General features: G+C 60.0%; 2 protein-coding genes across 4 annotated transcripts in view; one reads left to right on the plus strand and one right to left on the minus strand.

Moving 5' to 3' along the window:
• Positions 1–1,764, plus strand: part of SMARCD3 (SWI/SNF related BAF chromatin remodeling complex subunit D3) — a 281,961-nt gene extending 280,197 nt beyond the window's left edge. For all 3 annotated transcript variants that reach the window (XM_077267719.1, XM_077267720.1, XM_077267718.1), the window contains exon 13: positions 925–1,764. In XM_077267719.1, coding sequence (XP_077123834.1) covers positions 925–978 — 54 coding nt within the window. In that variant the 3' untranslated portion in view covers positions 979–1,764. The remainder of the gene's footprint in view (positions 1–924) is intronic.
• On the minus strand, positions 1,528–15,515 carry LOC143781236 (chondroitin sulfate glucuronyltransferase-like). Its single transcript, XM_077267717.1, has 6 exons — positions 15,398–15,515; positions 8,108–8,141; positions 5,487–5,738; positions 4,722–5,286; positions 4,395–4,577; positions 1,528–3,185 (listed from the first exon to the last, which is right to left on the minus strand). Exons 3-6 carry the CDS (start codon positions 5,735–5,737, stop codon positions 1,929–1,931), a joined length of 2,256 nt encoding a protein of 751 aa, XP_077123832.1. The 5' UTR covers position 5,738; positions 8,108–8,141; positions 15,398–15,515; the 3' UTR covers positions 1,528–1,928.
• Positions 15,516–21,480: the final 5,965 nt, after the last annotated feature.

Genomic DNA, 21,480 nt, shown 5'->3' on the forward strand with positions numbered 1-21,480 from the left:
TGCATGCAGTCTGCTCATTCCCAGGCTGTAGAACTAGAGGGGCTCGTTATGGCCGGAGACCACCCCGGGAGCAGTGCATGCAGTCTGCTCATTCCCAGGCTGTAGAACTAGAGGGGCTCGTTATGGCCGGAGACCACCCCGGGAGCAGTGCATGCAGTCTGCTCAATCCCTGGCTGTAGAACTAGAGGGGCTCGTTATGGCCGGAGACCACCCCGGGAGCAGTGCATGCAGTCTGCTCATTCCCTGGCTGTAGAACTAGAGGGGCTCGTTATGGCCGGAGACCACCCCGGGAGCAGTGCATGCAGTCTGCTCAATCCCTGGCTGTAGAACTAGAGGGGCTCACCGGAGACCACCCCGGGAGCAGTGCATGCAGTCTGCTCATTCCCTGGCTGTAGAACTAGAGGGGCTCGTTATGGCCAGAGACCACCCCGGGAGCAGTGCATGCAGTCTGCTCATTCCCTGGCTGTAGCACTAGAGGGGCTCGTTATGGCCGGAGACCACCCCGGGAGCAGTGCATGCAGTCTGCTCAATCCCTGGCTGTAGAACTAGAGGGGCTCGCCGGAGACCACCCCGGGAGCAGTGCATGCAGTCTGCTCATTCCCTGGCTGTAGCACTAGAGGGGCTCGTTATGGCCGGAGACCACCCCGGGAGCAGTGCATGCAGTCTGCTCAATCCCTGGCTGTAGAACTAGAGGGGCTCGCCGGAGACCACCCCGGGAGCAGTGCATGCAGTCTGCTCATTCCCTGGCTGTAGAACTAGAGGGGCTCGTTATGGCCAGAGACCACCCTGGGAGCAGTGCATGCAGTCTGCTCATTCCCAGGCTGTAGCACAAGAAGAGCACTTGTTATAGCAGTTGTTAGCCGGCATCTGTCTGGAGCAGGAGTGAAGACTCCACACTAATTGTCTGAACCCACTATGTTTCAGATCCAGCAGAGACGGCAGGAGCTGGAGCAATCCCTCGGGGTCCGGAACACATAATGGTCTTTCTCCACTGTGACGTCAGCGTTACTGTCCTCGGCTTCTCACCCTTCTGGTCCCTCATGGCACATACACAGGATGAGGACTCATGGCCTGGTATTTGCTAACCCTCCCTTAGGTTTTCGTTCATGATCTTGGCTCGTACGCTCCACCTGGTCTCCCGGAATCAGGAGTTTTGCACTACCCCCATTGGGATCAATGTTGGGGTTGAAAGTGGTAACGGGGCTAAGTTCAGATGTCAATCACTGGGAGAGGAGGTGGGCGGTCGGTCGCACAGGGGAAGGTCATATTCGGATGCCATTACCATCATTATTAGACAGTGATGTTAGGCATGTCATGGCACTCAAAGCCCAGTTGTAGGTACCACAGATATGGAGACAAGTTTTACATAGGGAGATGTTCTGGAGATGTCTCCAAGAGAACCAGATTTTGGCCTTCGAAGCCCCTCCATGTATTTACTATAGCCAAAGCCCAGTTAGACTAATAGCTGCACAATGTGGATTTCTCATCCCGTCAGGGTCTACAAAGCCATTCATGTGTTACCCACTATCCAGGAACAAAATTCTGGGGCATTTTAATGCACGGTCACAAAGCCATCCATGAACTCAAACAACCCAGGTGTGTCTGCTCAGCACCTGGTCCGTGATTACACTAGGCAAGACCCCCAGCGCACACATCCAGTAGTTGTGAGTTTACCTGGGCCATTAGGTATTTGGGGGTAGATAGATTATCACTGTCGTAGCTGCTGTGTGTAGTCACACTGTGACAATAAATCCCATTTCTATCTATGAGACTGATCGCGTCATTACTGTGAGAACGACATTGCGGGACACGATGGAGACAACAGTGCTGCCGTTGGGATGACAATGGCTTCATGTCCGTACAGCACAAATGTCATTTATATATTTACAAGCAGCGATTAATCCTTTACAGAACCCGGTTTCTGCAGTCTATGTACTGTTAGTCTGGTCTCGGTCAAATAGAGCCATAGCGAGGTGAACGCGGGAACCCAGGGCTTCCAGGTTGCCGAGCACACAGCGGTGGTAGCTCTCCCCGGACAGGTGGGTGCTGCACTTCTTTAGCGAGAATCTCTGCACCAGCGCTGGCTCCAGAGCCCTAAACACATGGAGATCGGAGTGACGCAGGAATAACTCCAGCAGCTCTGCGTCACCATTATCCTCGTCAACTTCCTCCTGCACCTCCGCTGTCATTCGGCTTCTGGCTCTCATGAAATCCGAGTTATAGAAGCAGAATTCAGAGGAAGAGAGACGGTCAAAATGTCCATCATGAAGGAATTCTGCAGACTGTGGACCAGAAAAACCGCGACGCAACACCTCAGGGCTGTATTCCTGATAATGGACGGGGGAAAACACCTGCCAAGCGCCAATGGCGTTCATCCGGCAACGATTCAACGCCTCAGTTGTTACCTCGCTCCACACACTCACAAGGAAGAAGAGAGTGTCCATTGAGTGCTTTTTAGAAACCACCTCCATCAGGTGCACCTGAGATGGGGACTCTGTGCGTACATTAGCTAGCTCAAGGCGGAGGAACGTATAACGTCTTTCAAGCTCTGTAAACATAGAGCGCACCTCCTCATAAACATCCTTGTCCTGCCCAGAGGAGCTCATGTCATACACGAGCAGCACATTCAGGGCCACATTCTCCTGAGGGTCCAGAAGGTTTGTTGCAAAAGCATCAAGAAAACCAGCAATATGGCCAAGGTCAGACGTCAATAGAGGTAACACCAACTGGACCCTTGTAGCCTCTGTCACATATGGCATAGGAAGGATCTCCACAAGACCCAGCGGGCGCAAAAGGCTAAGGCGCTTAGTTATCATACCAACATGACCCTTCTGCGTGACAGCTTCTAAAAGAAGATCGAGCGTGTACTCCATCCCCCTTGAGGGATCAAAGCGTCTGTACCCATTGAGCAGTCGACGCTTTCTGAAGTGCAGCCATGGAAGGTAGCGCTGATTGAGCTGATGCAGAGCCTCCTCCAGGACCTGCTGGACATCCAGCAGCCACACACCCTGCAAAGGACACTTGGGGGCTCCATCCGGGCAGGAGAACGTGTGCATCTCTGTGAAATAATCCCAAGTCAACAAATCAAATCGAGATGTGGGACTGAATGGTGGATTCACACCCACAGGCCAGAAGAGGCCGGCGTCTCCGTCTGGTGTGAAGGAGGACAGATTCTGGATCTCGCTCTGAAACAAAAGCAAAGACATGTAGCTAGTAATGATAACAAAAACTAAAATAAAAAAAGTCCCACGCCCATCCATCCAAGCCCAACATCACTCCATCCCAACCAGCCTGCATTCGTCCGCTCGGTCCGGTACAGGTCCGTCCCAGCCCGCCACAGGTCCGTCCCAGCCCGCCATCCGTCCGTTCAGTCCAGTACAGGTCCGTTCGCCCTCGCCCGACGTTCGCCCGCCTGTCCGTCCCCGCCCGACGTTCGCCCGCCCGTCCGTCCCCGCCCGACGTTCGCCCGCCCGTCCCTCCCCGTCGTTCGCCCGCCCGTCCCCGCCCGTCGTTCGCCCGTCCGTCGTTCGCCCGTCCGTCCCCGCCTGTCGTTCACCCGTCCGTCCGTCGTTCGCCCGCCCGACGTTCGCCCGCCCGTCCCCGCCCGTCGTTCGCCTGTCCGTCCCCGCCCGTCCGTCGTTCGCCCGCCCGCCCCCGACATTCGCCCGCCCGTCGTTCGCCCGCCCGCCCGTGCCCGACGTTCGCCCGCCCGTCCGTCCCCGCCCGTCGTTCGCCCGCCCGCCCGTGCCCGACATTCGCCCGCCCGTCGTTCGCCCGTCCGTCCCCGCCCGTCGTTCGCCCGTCCGTCCATCCCCGCCCGTCCGTCCCCGCCCGACGTTCGCCCGTCCGTCGCCCGTCCGTCCGTCCCCGCCCGACGTTCGCCCGTCCGTCCCCGCCCGACGTTCGCCCGTCCGTCCGTGCCCGACGTTCGCCCGTCCCCGCCCGACGTTCGCCCGTCCGTCCGTGCCCGACGTTCGCCCGTCCCCGCCCGACGTTCGCCCGTCCGTCCCCGCCCGACGTTCGCCCGTCCGTCCGTCCCCGCCCGACGTTCGCCCGTCCGTCCGTCCCCGCCCGACGTTCGCCCGTCCCCGCCCGAAGTTCGCCCGCCCGTCCGTCCCCGCCCGACGTTCGCCCGCCCGTCCGTCCCCGCCCGACGTTCGCCCGCCCGTCCGTCCCCGCCCGACGTTCGCCCGCCCGTCCGTCCCCGCCCGACGTTCGCCCGCCCGTCCGTCCCCGCCCGACGTTCGCCCGCCCGTCCGTCCCCGCCCGACCGACGTTCGCCCGCCCGCCCGTCGGACACTACCATAGATACTGAAGATACTGAAGTTAAGCTACAGCTACACACGGAGAAGACTTGACAGGTCGGAGTGGCAAGAAGGACAACATATGGTTACCTGAAGCCGCTGGATCCGGCCATACGTCCGCTGCAGTCTGATCTGGCCGAGTTTACGTTGAAGCTTGTACATCACAATTGCATCTTTCACTGGATATACGGAGAGCACAGACCCCAGCAGGGTCTCATCCAGAGACTCTACGTCCGCATTTCTTGGAAGGTTGTAAGTAACAAAACGCAGGCCCTAAAGTGACAGGAGTGAAAAGGAATTTCAAAACTATGGAATCTGAAATACAGGAGAAAGGGATAGAGAAGCGAGAACGGTGCACGATGCGGTGAGTGCACAGAGGTATCGGCATGAGGCGGTAATGCAGAACGTAGTCATTACCTGAGAAGACTCCGCGCACGCGATGCCCAGAGTGTCCTGCAGGCAGCGTCCCAACCATTCATCAGGTCTAGCACTCAGTATATCCGTTCGACAGAAGTCCAAGTGCGGCCCTAACCTGAGGAGCAGGGCCCTGGATAGGAGGTACCCAGAGCCGCCATGGCAGTACCGCCAGCGTTCCTGACCTCCGATGAACTCCGTGGGCTGACCCAAGTAGACGGGGGGCCCTGGGCTCAGGTGACTGATGACATCCTGCAGGTGGAAGCCGCTGGTGAAGGACTCGTCCTGGGAGACGTAGAACCAGTCATATATGGAGAGAAGATGGACCTCTATGTACCGCAGCGTGTGGTACATCACCCACACTGGCCGCTCATCTCCATGGGACACTACCTCCATTCCTGAGGGTACCTTAGGGCCCCGGGCCCCTGTGAAAAACATTAGGCGGCTTACATGAGGCGAGAGCGTCCGATTCACAGCCACAGCGAGGGAGTTCAGTGTGGAGCGGGAGGACAAGACGACCACCGCGAGGCGCTCTCTGAACCCCAGCTCTGACTGGATGTAGCGGGTCCTGTGGAGAGATTGGGGAAACACATCAATACCAGAACCTGCTACTATAACCACCAACAGGTGGGAGGCCCCCACCCCGAGTAGTAGTCTTCATACTACGCATGCTGGGGCCCCCTGCCGCAATGTTCCATTACCCAGGATTCATCTATCCCACCCCACCACCTTCAGAGCAGAGATGGCGCCCTGTCGCCCCGCACCCACCTCAGCACCTTCCTGTGGGCAGTGTGCGGCTTGTGACTATAGGGGACAATCCTGGGTCTCAGGTCGTGGGCGTCTTGCTGCTCTGGCTGTAGTCCGCGGATGTTGAGCAGATTGTCCACACAGGGGGGATCCTCGTCCTGGATCCAGGAGACCCGCAGGAGGCTCAAGCTGCAGCCTATGGACAAGCCCAGGATGAGGGGGAGCGCTGGGCGCAGGAGCCCCAACAGGAGCGGTGGAAGTCTGTGACCCATCCTGCGGAGAAAAGAGGGACATGTAGGAAAGGGACCAAAGCTGGGGACGAGAGAGGCGAGGGGGGACGAGAGAGGCGAGGGGGGACGAGAGAGGCGAGGGGGGACGAGAGAGGCGAGGGGGGACGAGAGAGGCGAGGGGGGACGAGAGAGGCGAGGGGGGACGAGAGAGGCGAGGGGGCGGAGGGGACGAGAGAGGCGAGGGGGGACGAGAGAGGCGAGAGGGGACGAGAGAGGCGAGAGGGGACGAGAGAGGCGAGAGGGGACGAGAGGCGAGAGAGGCGAGAGGGGACGAGAGAGGCGAGAGGGGACGAGAGAGGCGAGAGGGGACGAGAGAGGCGAGAGGGGACGAGAGAGGCGAGAGGGGACGAGAGAGGCGAGAGGGGACGAGAGAGGCGAGAGGGGACGAGAGAGGCGAGAGGGGACGAGAGAGGCGAGAGGGGACGAGAGAGGCGAGAGGGGACGAGAGAGGCGAGAGGGGACGAGAGAGGCGAGAGGGGACGAGAGAGGCGAGAGGGGACGAGAGAGGCGAGAGGGGACGAGAGAGGCGAGAGGGGACGAGAGAGGCGAGAGGGGACGAGAGAGGCGAGAGGGGACGAGAGAGGCGAGAGGGGACGAGAGGCGACGAGAGAGGCGGAGGGTGCGATAGGGAACGGAGGGGACGAGAGGGACGAGGGGGGCGGCGAGGGGACGAGAGAGGAGATTGCGAAAAAGAAAGGAACCAGCAGTAGAGTTACAGTTGTGACCAAAAGTATTGACACCCCTGCAATTCTGTCAGATAATACTCAGTTTCTTCCTGAAAATGATTGCAAACACAAATTCTTTGTTATTATTATCTTCATTGGTCATAAATGAAAAAACACAAAAAGAATTGTCCTAAAGCCAAATTGGATATAATTCCACACCAAACATAAAAAAGGGGGTGGACAAAAGTATTGGCACTGATCGAAAAATCCTGTGATGCTTCTGTAATTAGTGTAATTAACAGCCCCTGTAACTTCCCTGTGGCACCTAACAGGTGTTGGCAATAACAATCACACTTGCAGCCAGTTGACATGGATTAAAGTTGACTCATCCTCTGTCCTGTGTCCTTGTCTGCACCAAATTGAGCATGGAGAAAAGAAAGAAGACCAAAGAACTGTCTGAGGACTTGAGAAACCAAATTGTGAGGAAGCATGAGCAATCTCAAGGCTACAAGTCCATCTCCAAAGACCTGAATGTTCCTGTGTCTACCGTGCGCAGGGTCATCAAGAAGTGTAAAGCCCATGGCACTGTGGCTAACCTCCCTAGATGTGGACGGAAAAGAAAAATTGACAAGAGATTTCAACGCAAGATTGTGCGGATGTTGGATAAAGAACCTCGTCCGAGGGTACAACAGTGTCAACCCGTTTTATCCGTCGGTTTCTGAATGAAAAGGTACTGTATGGTAGGAGACCCAGGAAGACCCCACTTCTTACCCCGAGACATAAAAAAGCCAGGCTGGAGTTTGCCAAAACCTACCTGAAAACGCCTAAAACGTTTTGGAAGAATGTTCTCTGGTCAGATGAGACAAAAGTAGAGCTTTTTGGGCAAAGGCATCAACATAGAGTTTACAGGAGAAAAAAAGAGGCATTCAAAGAAAAGAACACGGTCCCTACAGTCAAACATGGCGGAGGTTCCCTGATGTTTTGGGGTTGCTTTGCTGCCCCTGGCACTGGACTGCTTGACCGTGTACATGGCATTATGAAGTCTGAAGACTACCAACAAATTTTGCAGCATAATGTAGGGCCCAGTGAGAAAGCTGGGTCTCCCTCAGAGGTCATGGGACTTCCAGCAGGACAATGACCCAAAACACACTTCAAAAAGCCCTAGAAAATGGTTTGAGAGAAAGCACTGGAGACTTCTAAGGTGGCCAGCAATGAGTCCAGACCTGAATCCCATAGAACACCTGTGGAGAGATCTAACAATGGCAGTTTGGAGAAGGCACCCTTCACATATCAGGGACCTGGAGCAGTTTGCCAAAGAAGAATGGTCTAAAATTCCAGCAGAGCATTGTAAGAAACTCATTGATGGTTACCGGAAGCGGTTGGTCGCAGGTATTTTGGCTAAAGGTTGTGCAACCAAGTATTAGGCTGAGGGCGTCAATACTTTTGTCTGGCCCATTTTTGGAGTTTTGTGTGAAATGATCAATGTTTTGCTTTTTGCTTCATTCTCTTTTGTTTTTTCATTTAAGACAAATTAAATGATGATAATAATAACAAAGAATTTGTGTTTGCAATCATTTTCAGGAAGAAACTGAGTATTATCTGACAGAATTGCAGGGGTGTCAATACTTTTGGTAACAACTGTATGAGACCCTGAGAATTGCAACAGATCATTGGAAGCCGACATTACCTGTGACCCCGGAAAAGAGGAGCGACATCACCGCCTGCAAGACAGACATGAGCACTGTCAGAAAACCAGCGGACTACAACCCCCACCGGACCAGCATGATCTGCGTAGTGCACACATGTATGATGTACGCATAGAAATGGGGGCAAGTGCTCCCCAGCCTTCCATCCCCATCTCATCCCCTGGTCTACACTCCCAGCTCCGCCCCCTCCTCTCCCCTGTCCTCCTCACACCGGCTCCGCTCCCCAGGCCTCCTCATCTCCGCTCCGTCCTCCTCTCCCATCTCTGCTCCCTCCACTCCCAAATCGTCCTCACCCGGCTCCACTCCGTCCTCCGCTCCCAGCTCCGCTCCCTCCTCTTCCCGTCCTCCTCCCCCCCATCCTCCCCCCGTCCTCCTCTCCCCCCATCATCCTCCTCTCCCCCCATCCTCCTCTCCCCCCATCCTCCTCTCCCCCCATCCTTCTCCTCTCCCCCCATCCTCCTCCTCTCCCCCCATCCTCCGCTCCCCCGTCCTCCTCTGCCGGCTCCGCTCCCTCCTCTCCCCCGTCCTCCTCTCCCGGCTCCGCTCCCTCCTCCTCTCCCAGCTTCGCTCCCTCCTCTCCCCCGTCCTCCTCTCCCAGCTCCGCTCCCTCCACTCACCCGTCATCCTCCTCTCCCAGCTTCGCTCCCTCCTCTCCCCGTCCTCCTCTTCCGGCTCCGCTCCCTCCTCTCCCTCCACTCCCCCGTCCTCTCCCAGCACCGCTCCCTCCTCTCCCCCGTCCTCCTCTCCCTGCTCCGGTCCCCCCTCTCCCGGCTCCGTCCCTCCTCTCCCCCCGTCGTCCTCTCCCGGTCCTCCTCTCCCCCATCCTCCTCTCCCGGCTCCGCTCGCTCCTCTCCCCCGTCCTCCTTTCCCGGCTCCGCTCCCCCCTCTCCCCCGTCCTCCTCTCCCGGCTCCGCTCCCTCCTCTCCCGGCTCCGCTCCCTCCTCTCCCGGCTCCGCTCCCTCCTCTCCCCCGTCCTCCTCTCCCGACTCCGCTCCCTCCTCTCCCCCGTCCTCCTCTCCCGGCTCCGCTCCCTCCTCTCCCCCGTCCTCCTCTCCCGGCTCCGCTCCCTCCTCTCCCCCGTCCTCCTCTCCCGGCTCCGCTCCCTCCTCTCCCCCGTCCTCCTCTCCCGGCTCCGCTCCCTCCTCTCCCCCGTCCTCCTCTCCCGGCTCCGCTCCCTCCTCTCCCCCGTCCTCCTCTCCCGGCTCCGCTCCCTCCTCTTCCCCGTCCTCCTCTCCCTCCTATCCCCCGTCCTCCTATCCCCCGTCCTCCTCTCCCTCCTATCCCCCGTCCTCTCCCAGCTCCGCCCCCTCCTCTCCAGGCTTCGATCCCTCCTCCTCTCCCCCGTCGTCTTCTAATGGCTCCGCTCCCACCTCTCCCGGCTCCGCTCCCTGCTCTCCCCGGTCCTCCTCTCCCAACTCTGCTCCCTCCTCCTCTCCCACGTCCTCCTCTCCCGGCTCCGCTCCCTCCTCTCCCTCGTCGTCCTCCTCTCCCGGCTCCGCTCCCTGCTCTCCCCCGTCCTCTCCCGGCTCCGTCCTCCTCTCCCGGCTCCGCTCCCTCGTCCTTCTCTCCCGGCTCCGCTCCCTCCTCTCCCCCGTCCTCCTCTCCCGGCTCCGCTCCCTCCTCTCCCCCGTCCTCCTCTCCCGGCTCCGCTCCCTCCTCTCCCCCGTCCTCCTCTCCCGGCTCCGCTCCCTCCTCTCCCACGTCCTCCTCTCCCGGCTCCGCTCCCTCCTCTCCCACGTCCTCCTCTCCCGGCTCCGCTCCCTCCTCTCCCTCGTCGTCCTCCTCTCCCGGCTCCGCTCCGTCCTCCTCTCCCAGTCCTCCTCTCCCGGCTCCGCTCCCCCGTCCTCCTCTCCCGGCTCCGCTCCCCCGTCCTCCTCTCCCGGCTCCGCTCCCCCGTCCTCCTCTCCCGGCTCCGCTCCCCCGTCCTCCTCTCCCGGCTCCGCTCCCCCGTCCTCCTCTCCCAGTCTTCCTCTCCCGGCTCCGCTCCCTCGTCCTCCTCTCCCGGCTCTGCTCCTGGCTCCGCTCCCTCCCCCGTCCCACTCTCCCGGCTCCGCTCCCTCCTCTCCCCCGTCCCACTCTCCCGGCTCCGCTCCCTCATCTCCCCCGTCCTCTCCCGGCTCCGCTCCGTCCTCCTCTCCCCGTCCTCCTCTCTCGGCTCCGCTCCGTCCTCCTCTCCCCAGTCCTCCTCTCCCGGCTCCGCTCCCTCCTCTCCCCCATCCTCCTCTCTCGGCTCCGCTCCCTCCACTCCCCCGTCCTCCTCTCCCGTCTCCGCTCGCTCCTCTCTCGGCTCCGTTCCCTCCTCTCCCCTGTCCTCCTCTCCCGGCTCCGCTCCCTCCCCTCCCCCATCCTCCTCTCCCAGCTTCTCCCCTTCCTCTCCCCAGTCCTCCTCTCCCGGCTCCGCTCCCTCCGCTCCCCCATCCCTCCGCTCCCCCATCCTCCTCTCCCGGTCCTCCGCTCCCTCCGTCTTCCTCACCGCTCCCCCCGTCCTCCTCACCGCTCCTTCCGTCCTCCTCACCGCTCCCTCCGTCCTCCTCACCCGGTCGTCCGCTCCCTCCGTCCTCCTCACCGCTCCCTCCGTCCTCCTCACCGCTCCCTCCGTCCTCCTCACCGCTCCCTCCGTCCTCCTCTTTCCCCCCGTCCTCTCCCGGTCCTCCGCTCCCTCCTCCCTCCCCCGTCCTCCTCCGGTCCTCCGCTCCCTCCTCTCTCCCCCGTCCTCCTCACCTCCGCTCCCTCCGTCCTCCTCCTCCTCTCCCGGACCTCCGCTCCCTCCGTCCTCCTCCTCCTCTCCCGGACCTCCGCTCCCTCCGTCCTCCTCTCTCCCCCCCGTCCTCCTCACCTCCGCTCCCTCCGTCCTCCTCCTCTCCCGGTCCTCCGCTCCCTCCGTCCTCCTCCTCCTCTCCCGGTCCTCCGCTCCCTCCGTCCTCCTCCTCCTCTCCCGGTCCTCCTCCTCCTCCTCTCCCGGTCCTCCGCTCCCTCCGTCCTCCTCCTCCTCTCCCGGTCCTCCGCTCCCTCCGTCCTCCTCCTCCTCTCCCGGTCCTCCGCTCCCTCCGTCCTCCTCCTCCTCTCCCGGTCCTCCGCTCCCCCCGTCCTCCTCCTCCTCCTCCTCCTCTCCCCCCGTCCTCCTCCTCCTCCTCTCCCGGTCCTCCGCTCCCCCCGTCCTCCTCCTCCTCCTCCTCCTCTCCCCCCGTCCTCCTCCTCCTCCTCTCCCGGTCCTCCGCTCCCTCAGTCCTCCTCCTCCGCTCCCCCCGTCCTCCTCTCTCCCCCCCGTCCTCCTCCTCCGCTCCCCCCGTCCTCCTCCTCCGCTCCCCCCCCCCCCCGTCCTCCTCTCCTCCGCTCCCTCCGCTCCCCCGTCCTCCGCTCCCCCGTCCTCCGCTCCCTCCGCTCCCCCGTCCTCCGCTCCCTCCGTCGTCCTCTCCCGGTCCTCCGCTCCCTCCGTCCTCCTCCTCCTCTCCCGGTCCTCCGCTCCCTCCGTCCTCCTCACCGCTCCCTCCGTCCTCCTCACCTCTCCCTCCGTCCGTCCTCCTCACCTCTCCCTCCGTCCGTCCTCCTCACCTCTCCCTCCGTCCTCCTCACCTCTCCCTCCGTCCTCCTCACCTCTCCCTCCGTCCTCCTCACCACTCCCTCCGTCCTCCTCACCTCTCCCTCCGTCCGTCCTCCTCACCTCTCCCTCCGTCCTCCTCACCTCTCCCTCCGTCCTCCTCACCTCTCCCTCCGTCCTCCTCACCTCTCCCTCCGTCCTCCTCACCTCTCCCTCCGTCCTCCTCACCTCTCCCTCCGTCCTCCTCACCTCTCCCTCCGTCCTCCTCACCTCCTCTTTCCCCCCGTCCTCTCCCGGTCCTCCGCTCCCTCCTCTCTCCCCCGTCCTCCTCCGGTCCTCCGCTCCCTCCTCTCTCCCCCGTCCTCCTCACCTCCGCTCCCTCCGTCCTCCTCCTCCTCTCCCGGACCTCCGCTCCCTCTGTCCTCCTCTCTCCCCTCCGTCCTCCTCTCCCGGTCCTCCGCTCCCTCCGTCCTCCTCTCCCGGTCCTCCGCTCCCTCCGTCCTCCTCCTCCTCCTCTCCCGGTCCTCCGCTCCCTCCGTCCTCCTCTCCCGGTCCTCCGCTCCCTCCGTCCTCCTCTCCCGGTCCTCCGCTCCCTCCGTCCTCCTCCTCTCCCGGTCCTCCGCTCCCTCCGTCCTCCTCTCCCGGTCCTCCGCTCCCTCCGTCCTCCTCCTCTCCCGGTCCTCCGCTCCCTCCGTCCTCCTCCTCTCCCGGTCCTCCGCTCCCTCCGTCCTCCTCTCCCGGTCCTCCGCTCCCTCCGTCCTCCTCCTCCTCCTCTCCCGGTCCTCCGCTCCCTCCGTCCTCCTCTCCCGGTCCTCCGCTCCCTCCGTCCTCCTCTCCCGGTCCTCCGCTCCCTCCGTCCTCCTCCTCTCCCGGTCCTCCTCTCTCCCCCCCATCCTCCTCCTCCGCTCCCCCCGTCCTCCTCACCTCCGCTCCCTCCCGTCCTCCTCACCTCCGCTCCCTCCCGTCCTCCACTCCCCCCGTCCTCCTCTCTCCCCCCCGTCCTCCTCCTCTCTCCCCCTGTCCTCCTCTCCCCCCGTCGTCCTCCTCTCTCCCCCCCGTCCTCCTCCTCTCTCCCCCCCGTCCTCCTCCTCTCTCCCCCCCGTCCTCCTCCTCTCTCCCCCCCGTCCTCCTCCTCTCTCCCCCCCGTCCTCCTCTCTCCCCCGTCCTCCTCTCTCCCCCCGTCCTCCTCCTCTCCCCCCGTCCTCCTCCTCTCCCCCCGTCCTCCTCCTCTCCCCCCGTCCTCCTCCTCTCCCCCCGTCCTCCTCCTCTCCCCCCGTCCTCCTCCTCTCTCCCCGTCCTCCTCCTCTCTCCCCCCCGTCCTCCTCCTCTCTCCCCCCGTCCTCCTCCTCTCTCCCCCCCGTCCTCCTCCTCTCTCCCCCCCGTCCTCCTCCTCTCTCCCCCCCGTCCTCCTCCTCTCTCCCCCCCGTCCTCCTCCTCTCTCCCCCCCGTCCTCCTCCTCTCTCCCCCCCGTCCTCCTCCTCTCTCCCCCCGTCCTCCTCCTCTCTCCCCCCCGTCCTCCTCACCTCCGCTCCCTCCCGTCCTCCGCTCCCTCCTTCCTCCTCCTCCGCTCCCCCCCGTCCTCCTCTCTCCCCCCCGTCCTCCTCCTCCGCTCCCTCCTTCCTCCGCTCCCCCTCGTCCTCCGCTCCCTCCCGTCCTCCTCTCTCCCTCCCGTCCTCCTCTCTCCCCCCCGTCCTCCTCTCTCCCCCCCGTCCTCCTCTCTCCCCCCCGTCCTCCTCTCTCCCCCCCGTCCTCCTCTCTCCCCCCCGTCCTCCTCTCTCCCCCCCGTCCTCCTCTCTCCCCCCCGTCCTCCTCTCTCCCCCCCGTCCTCCTCTCTCCCCCCCGTCCTCCTCTCTCCCCCCCGTCCTCCTCTCTCCCCCCCGTCCTCCTCTCTCCCCCCCGTCCTCCTCTCTCCCCCCCCGTCCTCCTTTCTCCCCCCCTGTCCTCCTCCTCCGCTCCCTCCTTCCTCCTCCTCCGCTCCCCCCCGTCCTCCTCTCTCCCCCCCGTCCTCCTCTCTCCCCCCCGTCCTCCTCTCTCCCTCCGTCCTCCTCACCTCCGCTCCCTCCTTCCTCCGCTCCCCCCCGTCCTCCTCTCTCCCCCCCCTCCTCCTCTCTCCCCCCCGTCCTCCTCTCCCCCCCGTCCTCCTCTCTCCCCCCGTCCTCCTCTCTCCCCCCCGTCCTCCTCACCTCCGCTCCCTCCTTCCTCCGCTCCCCCCCGTCCTCCTCTCTCCCCCCCCGTCCTCCTCTCTCCCCCCCCCGTCCTCCTCACCTCCGCTCCCTCCTTCCTCCGCTCCCCCCCGTCCTCCTCTCTCCCCCCCCGTCCTCCTCTCTCCCCCCCGTCCTCCTCTCTCCCCCCCGTCCTCCTCCTCCGCTCCCTCCGTCCTCCTCACCTCCCTCCTCTCTCCCCCCCGTCCTCCTCTCTCCCTCCGTCCTCCTCCTCCGCTCCCTCCGTCCTCCTCCTCCGCTCCCCCCGTCCTCCTCCTCCGCTCCCCCGTCCTCCTCCTCCGCTCCCCCGTCCTCCTCCTCCGCTCCCCCCCGTCCTCCTCACCTCCGCTCCCTCCCGTCCTCCTCTCTCCCCCCCGTCCTCCTCTCTCCCTCCGTCCTCCTCCTCCGCTCCCTCCGTCCTCCTCCTCCGCTCCCCCCCGTCCTCCTCACCTCCGCTCCCTCCCGTCCTCCTCTCTCCCTCCCGTCCTCCTCTCTCCCCCCCGTCCTCCTCCTCCGCTCCCTCCTTCCTCCGCTCCCCCCCGTCCTCCTCTCTCCCCCCCGTCCTCCTCTCTCCCCCCCGTCCTCCTCTCTCCCCCCTCCGTCCTCCTCACCTCCGCTCCCTCCTTCCTCCGCTCCCCCCGTCCTCCTCTCTCCCCCCCCGTCCTCCTCTCTCCCCCCCGTCCTCCTCTCTCCCCCCCGTCCTCCTCCTCCGCTCCCTCCGTCCTCCTCACCTCCCTCCTCTCTCCCCCCCGTCCTCCTCTCTCCCTCCGTCCTCCTCCTCCGCTCCCTCCGTCCTCCTCCTCCGCTCCCCCGTCCTCCTCCTCCGCTCCCCCGTCCTCCTCCTCCGCTCCCCCCCGTCCTCCTCACCTCCGCTCCCTCCCGTCCTCCTCTCTCCCCCCCGTCCTCCTCTCTCCCTCCGTCCTCCTCCTCCGCTCCCTCCGTCCTCCTCCTCCGCTCCCCCCCGTCCTCCTCACCTCCGCTCCCTCCCGTCCTCCTCTCTCCCTCCCGTCCTCCTCTCTCCCCCCCGTCCTCCTCCTCCGCTCCCTCCGTCCTCCTCCTCCGCTCCCCCCCGTCCTCCTCACCTCCGCTCCCTCCGTCCTCCTCACCTCCGCTCCCTCCCGTCCTCCTCTCTCCCCCCCGTCCTCCTCTCTCCCTCCGTCCTCCTCCTCCGCTCCCTCCGTCCTCCTCCTCCGCTCCCCCCCGTCCTCCTCACCTCCGCTCCCTCCGTCCTCCTCACCTCCGCTCCCTCCCGTCCTCCTCTCTCCCCCCCGTCCTCCTCTCTCCCTCCGTCCTCCTCCTCCGCTCCCTCCGTCCTCCTCCTCCGCTCCCCCCCGTCCTCCTCACCTCCGCTCCCTCCCGTCCTCCTCTCTCCCCCCCGTCCTCCTCTCTCCCTCCGTCCTCCTCCTCCGCTCCCTCCGTCCTCCTCCTCCGCTCCCTCCGTCCTCCTCCTCCGCTCCCTCCCGTCCTCCTCTCTCCCCTCCGTCCTCCTCTCTCCCTCCGTCCTCCTCCTCCGCTCCCTCCGCCCTCCTCACCTCCGCTCCCTCCTGACTTGATCTCTCCGCAGCTCCGGCTCGGCGCTATCTATATGAACCACGGAGCAGGAGGTCACATGATCTCGGCCCCGCCCCCCGCAGGATCTTCCTGTTCGCGATAAAAAAAAAAAAAAAAGCTTAAGCTAAAACCATAGAGTTGATATTGGGGAAATAGACGGACGAAAGAGATCACGTGATCTTCAGTAGTCACATGACGTGAACGGTGACGAGAGGGGGCAGTGATACTCCATTAACCTCACCCCACTAATAATGATGCCACGTAGTAGTGACGTCACAAGATGGTTATTTTCGTTCAGTTTCTTATTTGCTCTCTTTTTTTTCTATTTTACAAATGCAAATATTAATCTGCAGAATGTGGGGACAATACGGAGAGGAGCAGAGTGTGGGGACAATACGGAGAGGAGCAGAGTGTGGGGACAATATGGAGAGGAGCAGAGTGTGAGGACAATACGGAGAGGAGCAGAGTGTGGGGACAATACGGAGAGGAGCAGAGTGTGGGGACAATATGGAGAGGAGCAGAGTGTGGGGACAATATGGAGAGGAGCAGAATGTGGGGACAATACGGAGAGGAGCAGAGTGTGGGGACAATACGGAGAGGAGCAGAGTGTGGGGACAATACGGAGAGGAGCAGAATGTGGGGACAATACGGAGAGGAGCAGAGTGTGGGGACAATACGGAGAGGAGCAGAGTGTGAGGACAATACGGAGAGGAGCAGAGTGTGGGGACAATACGGAGAGGAGCAGAGTGTGGGGACAATACGGAGAGGAGCAGAGTGTGGGGACAATATGGAGAGGAGCAGAGTGTGGGGACAATATGGAGAGGAGCAGAGTGGGGACAATGAGAGGAGCAGAGTGTGGGGACAATACGGAGAGGAGCAGAGTGTGAGGACAATACGGAGAGGAGCAGAGTGTGAGGACAATACGGAGAGGAGCAGAGTGTGGGGACAATATGGAGAGGAGCAGAGTGGGGACAATATGGAGAGGAGCAGAGTGGGGACAATATGGAGAGGAGCAGAGTGTGGGGACAATATGGAGAGGAGCAGAGTGTGAGGACAATACGGAGAGGAGCAGAGTGTGGGGACAATATGGAGAGGAGCAGAGTGGGGACATTACGGAGAGGAGCAGAGTGTGGGGACAATACGGAGAGGAGCAGAGTGTGGGGACAATATGGAGAGGAGCAGAGTGTGGGGACAATACGGAGAGGAGCAGAGTGTGAGGACAATACGGAGAGGAGCAGAGTGTGGGGACAATATGGAGAGGAGCAGAGTGGGGACAATATGGAGAGGAGCAGAGTGTGGGGACAATATGGAGAGGAGCAGATTGTGGGGACAATGTTGAGAGGAGAAGAGTGTGGGGCAATATGGAGAGGAGCAGAGTGTGGGGACAATACAGAGAGGAGCAGAGTGTGGGGACAATACGGAGAGGAGCAGAGTGTGGGGACAATATGGAGAGGAGCAGAGTGTGGGGACAATACGGAGAGGAGCAGAGTGTGGGGACACTATGGAGAGGAGCAGAGTGGGGACAATATGGAGAGGAGCAGAGTGTGGGGACAATATGGAGAGGAGCAGATTGTGGGGACAATGTTGAGAGAAGAGTGTGGGGCAATATGGAGAGGAGCAGAGTGTGGGGACAATACGGAGAGGAGCAGAGTGTGGGGACATTACAGAGAGGAGCAGAGTGTGGGGACAATATGGAGAGGAGCAGAGTGTGAGGACAATACGGAGAGGAGCAGAGTGTGGGGACAATATGGAGAGGAGCAGAGTGGGGACAATATGGAGAGGAGCAGAGTGTGGGGACAATATGGAGAGGAGCAGATTGTGGGGACAATGTTGAGAGGAGAAGAGTGTGGGGCAATATGGAGAGGAGCAGAGTGTGGGGACAATACAGAGAGGAGCAGAGTGTGGGGACAATACGGAGAGGAGCAGAGTGTGGGGACAATATGGAGAGGAGCAGAGTGTGGGGACAATACGGAGAGGAGCAGAGTGTGGGGACAATATGGAGAGGAGCAGAGTGAGTGGGGACAATATGGAGAGGAGCAGAGTGTGGGGACAATATGGAGAGGAGCAGATTGTGGGGACAATGTTGAGAGGAGAAGAGTGTGGGGCAATATGGAGAGGAGCAGAGTGTGGGGACAATACGGAGAGGAGCAGAGTGTGGGGACATTACGGAGAGGAGCAGAGTGTGGGGACAATACGGAGAGGAGCAGAGTGTGGGGACAATACGGAGAGGAGAAGAGTGTGGGGACAATACGGAGAGGAGCAGAGTGTGGGGACAATACGGAGAGGAGCAGAGTGGGGACAATATGGAGAGGAGCAGAGTCTGGGGACAATATGGAGAGGAGCAGATTGTGGGGACAATGTTGAGAGGAGAAGAGTGTGGGGCAATATGGAGAGGAGCAGAGTGTGGGGACAATATGGAGAGCAGCAGAGTGTGGGGACAATATGGAGAGGAGCAGAGTGTGGGGACAATATGGAGAGGAGCAGAGTGTGGGGACAATATGGATAGGAGCAGAGTGTGGGGACAATATGGAGAGGGGATGAGTGTGGGGACAATACGGAGAGGAGCAGAGTGTGGGGGCAATATGGAGAGGAGAAGAGTGTAAGGGGCAATATGGAGAGGGGAAGAGTGTGGAGGCAATATGGAGAGGGCAAGAGAGTGGGGACAATATGGAGAGGAGCAGAGTGTGGGGACAATATATAGAGGGGAAGAGTGTAAGGGGCAATATGGAGAGGGGAGGAGTGTGGGGGCAATATGGAGAGGGGAAGAGTGTAAGGGGCAATATGGAGAGGAGCAGAGTGTGGGGACACTATGGAGAGAAGCAGAGTGTGGGGACAATATGGAGAGGGGAAGAGTGTAAGGGGCAATATGGAGAAGGGAAGGGTGTGGGGGCAATATGGAGAGGGGAAGAGAGTAAGGGGCAATATGGAGAGGAGAATGTGGGAACAATATGGAGAGGGCAAGAGTAAGGGCAAATATGGAGAGGGGAAGAGTGTGGGGGGCAATATGGAGAGGAGCAGAGTGTGGGGACAATATGGATAGGAGCAGAGTGTGGGGACAATATGGAGGGGGAACAGTGTAAGGGGCAATATGGAGAGTGGAAGAGTGGGAGCAATTTGGAGAGGAGCAGAGTGTGGGGACAATATGGAGGGGGAAGAGTGTAAGAGGCAATATGGAGAGGGCAAGAGTGTAAGGGGCAATATGGAGAGGGCAAGAGTGTGGGGACAGTATGGAGAGGAGCAGAGTGTGGGGACAATATGGAGAGGGGAAGAGTGTAAGGGGCAATATGGAGAGGAGCAGAGTTTGGGGACAATATGGAGAGGGACAGAGTGTGGGGGCAATATGGAGAGAGGCAGAGTGTGGGGGCAAAATGGAGAGGGGCAGAGTGTGGGGGCAATATGGAGAGGGGCAGAGTGTGGGGGGCAATATGGAGAGGGGCATAGTGTGGGGGTAATATGGAGAGGGGCAGAGTGTGGGGGCAATATGGAGAGAGGGAGAGTGTGGGGGGTGAGAGGAACATGAGGTATTTGTCTATGATGACGCACACTGAGCTCTCCTACGTCCCTTAAAGATGAGCACAGACACGCTGTGGGGTCTTCTGACCCCCCTATTCTCACTCTGCCTGCTGCCTGTGTGTAGTTCAAAACCCCTGAGTTTCCCTCCTCCCACAATAATTTTTATGGTTCTATGCTGCAGGCAGACCAGTCTCCCTAAAACTACTCATTCCCTCCTCCCGCATAATACCAGCCAAAACTGGTATAGCCACTTCCAAACTGCATGGGTCTCTGTGTTCTATTAAAGGGATATATAATGGCACCGATCCGGAGTAGAGATATTAGTATTTTATATTCCAGATGTCCATCGATAGATCTATCACTCACTGAAAGCGCTAGCAGCTAAGCGCAATGATTGCAAAGCGTGGATTTCTCCTTAAGCAGTTCAGGTAATTACTCTGTGTGCACACTTAAAAGAATCCCCATGATGTGGGGCACATTCTGATCATGGTGTCTTTCTTATACGAGGTTCATACAGCGAGATATGCTTAAAAATAGTTTTCATAATTCTTAGTAAAGGGGAGGTTTCAGCCTCTAAGTGAGGTCACCACAGGGGGAGGGCTTTGGTTTAGGGCTAGGAAATAAATGTGTGAAGCAGGAGTCCTGAGGGTCTTCTTTGTCGGGGTCCAGCTGCTCTACATATGTGATATGCATCTTGATGTGTCTCCTGAGCACACGGCCAGCCATGATGATGCAATGACGTAACGACCTGTAAGTGTTCTTTTCAATTTTAATCCCATTTTATATGTAATTGTATTGTACATATGAAAATTGTCTTCTTTATAATATCTTTTATTACTTTGTAAACACTGCCTACCTTTTTTTGCAGTAAAATATATAATTACTGTCTTGTCCCTCCACGCTCTATAACGAACTGTCGCTTCCTCTGAAGTGAATTACACTACTAATCTGGGTTGGCTCCGGACTCTTTAATACTTGGAAAATCGGAGCTGGTGGCAGCGGAATTGTCCTGTGCAATTGGGAGTCGTGTAGCAACGGCTGCGTTGATCATTATTGCTCCCGCCTGTGTGGGAGTAGTTATATCGCCCTCGCTGCAGCGTGCGCAATAACCAGTACATAGCCGGCAGCCTTTCTGGCGACTAATTACCCTAGGTGCAGTACCTGACTGACCTGATGGTAAGGGGGGCACCAGAGAGCTGCAAGTTCCAAACCGGAACTGGAAAGTAGGATATAGATAAATCCCCTTCAGAAGGAACCAGGGGCAACCAAACAGCCCAGTTTCATGACAAATTGGTGTGAGTGGTGGGGATGATAAAGGTATTTTCCCCATGAACTGTGAAAGATTGGTGGGATCCCTGACATATCTGGTGTGAACCGTGACATATTGGTGGCAGAGCGATGGGATAATAGAGCATTAGTGATCGGGTTTGAGCAATCATTCCTCTCACTAAAAACTTGCACAGTTCTTGCGAGGACTTGGCACAAAAAAGTTTTGGAGAACAAGCTCAGTGTTAACTAGTCCTAAGACAATCGTGTGTACTTGTGATTACCCCCTACCTTTCTCTTTGTTTTTCTATCCTATCTTTCATTTGGCATTGTTGGCCGCAAAAGGAGAAGCCTGGTACACCCAGTAGAAGAAGGACACTCTTGTTGGAGTATCTACGTACTATGGCCTGGACCCCCCAGGGCAAAACCAAGGCTCAAATGGTCACGGAACTGAAATTTGAAGCAGACCAAGCCCGGTCTCAGAGCCCAGTGTCTGCAGAAGCCAGCACAATGGTGCTGCAGCAGAGGTCCAACCACTGAATGCCGGCCATACTTGCAACCAGGGCGGACTGGACCCCAACCTGCTGGCGGCCTTGGAACAACTTCTCGCCAACGACCGTGATGGACGTCTACAGCTGATCCAGCAATACCAAGAGAGAGCCGAGCGGCAAGCGGAGCGGGAGTAGCAGCTGGAGTTAGCCCGACTCCAGGTGCAGAGGTCGTCCCAGTCCAGCGGCAAGCCCAACAGCGCTCCAATCCCTAAACCCAAGCCAGAGCACTTTCCTGTGATGGAAAAGGATGGGGACTTGGACACTTTTCTGCGGGCATTTGAGAAAGCCTGTAGACAGTACTGGCTGCCTGAGGACCAATGGGCACAACACTTGACCCCAGGGCTAAGAGGCAAAGCTCTGGAGGCGTTTGCTGCTCTCCCTCATGATCAAGATGGCGACTATGAGGCCATCAAGCAGGCCCGATAACAAAGTACCAGCTTACACCTGAGGTTAACCATAGAAAATTCCGAAACCTCCAACGTTGCCCACACGACAGTTATAGCGATGTGGCAGCACGGTGGCTCAGTGGATAGCATTGCAGCGCTGGAGTCCTGGGTTCAAACCCCACCAAGGACAACATCTGCAAAGAGTTTGTATGTTCTCTCTGTGTTTGCGTGGGTTTCCTCCGGGTACTCCGGTTTCCTCCCACATTTCAAAGACATACTGATAGGGAATTTAGATTGTGAGCCCCAATGGGGACAGTGATGATAATGTGTGCTGAACTGTAAAGCGCT

Source organism: Ranitomeya variabilis, chromosome 6 (assembly GCF_051348905.1).
Source record: "Ranitomeya variabilis isolate aRanVar5 chromosome 6, aRanVar5.hap1, whole genome shotgun sequence".
NCBI lineage: Eukaryota > Metazoa > Chordata > Amphibia > Anura > Dendrobatidae > Ranitomeya > Ranitomeya variabilis.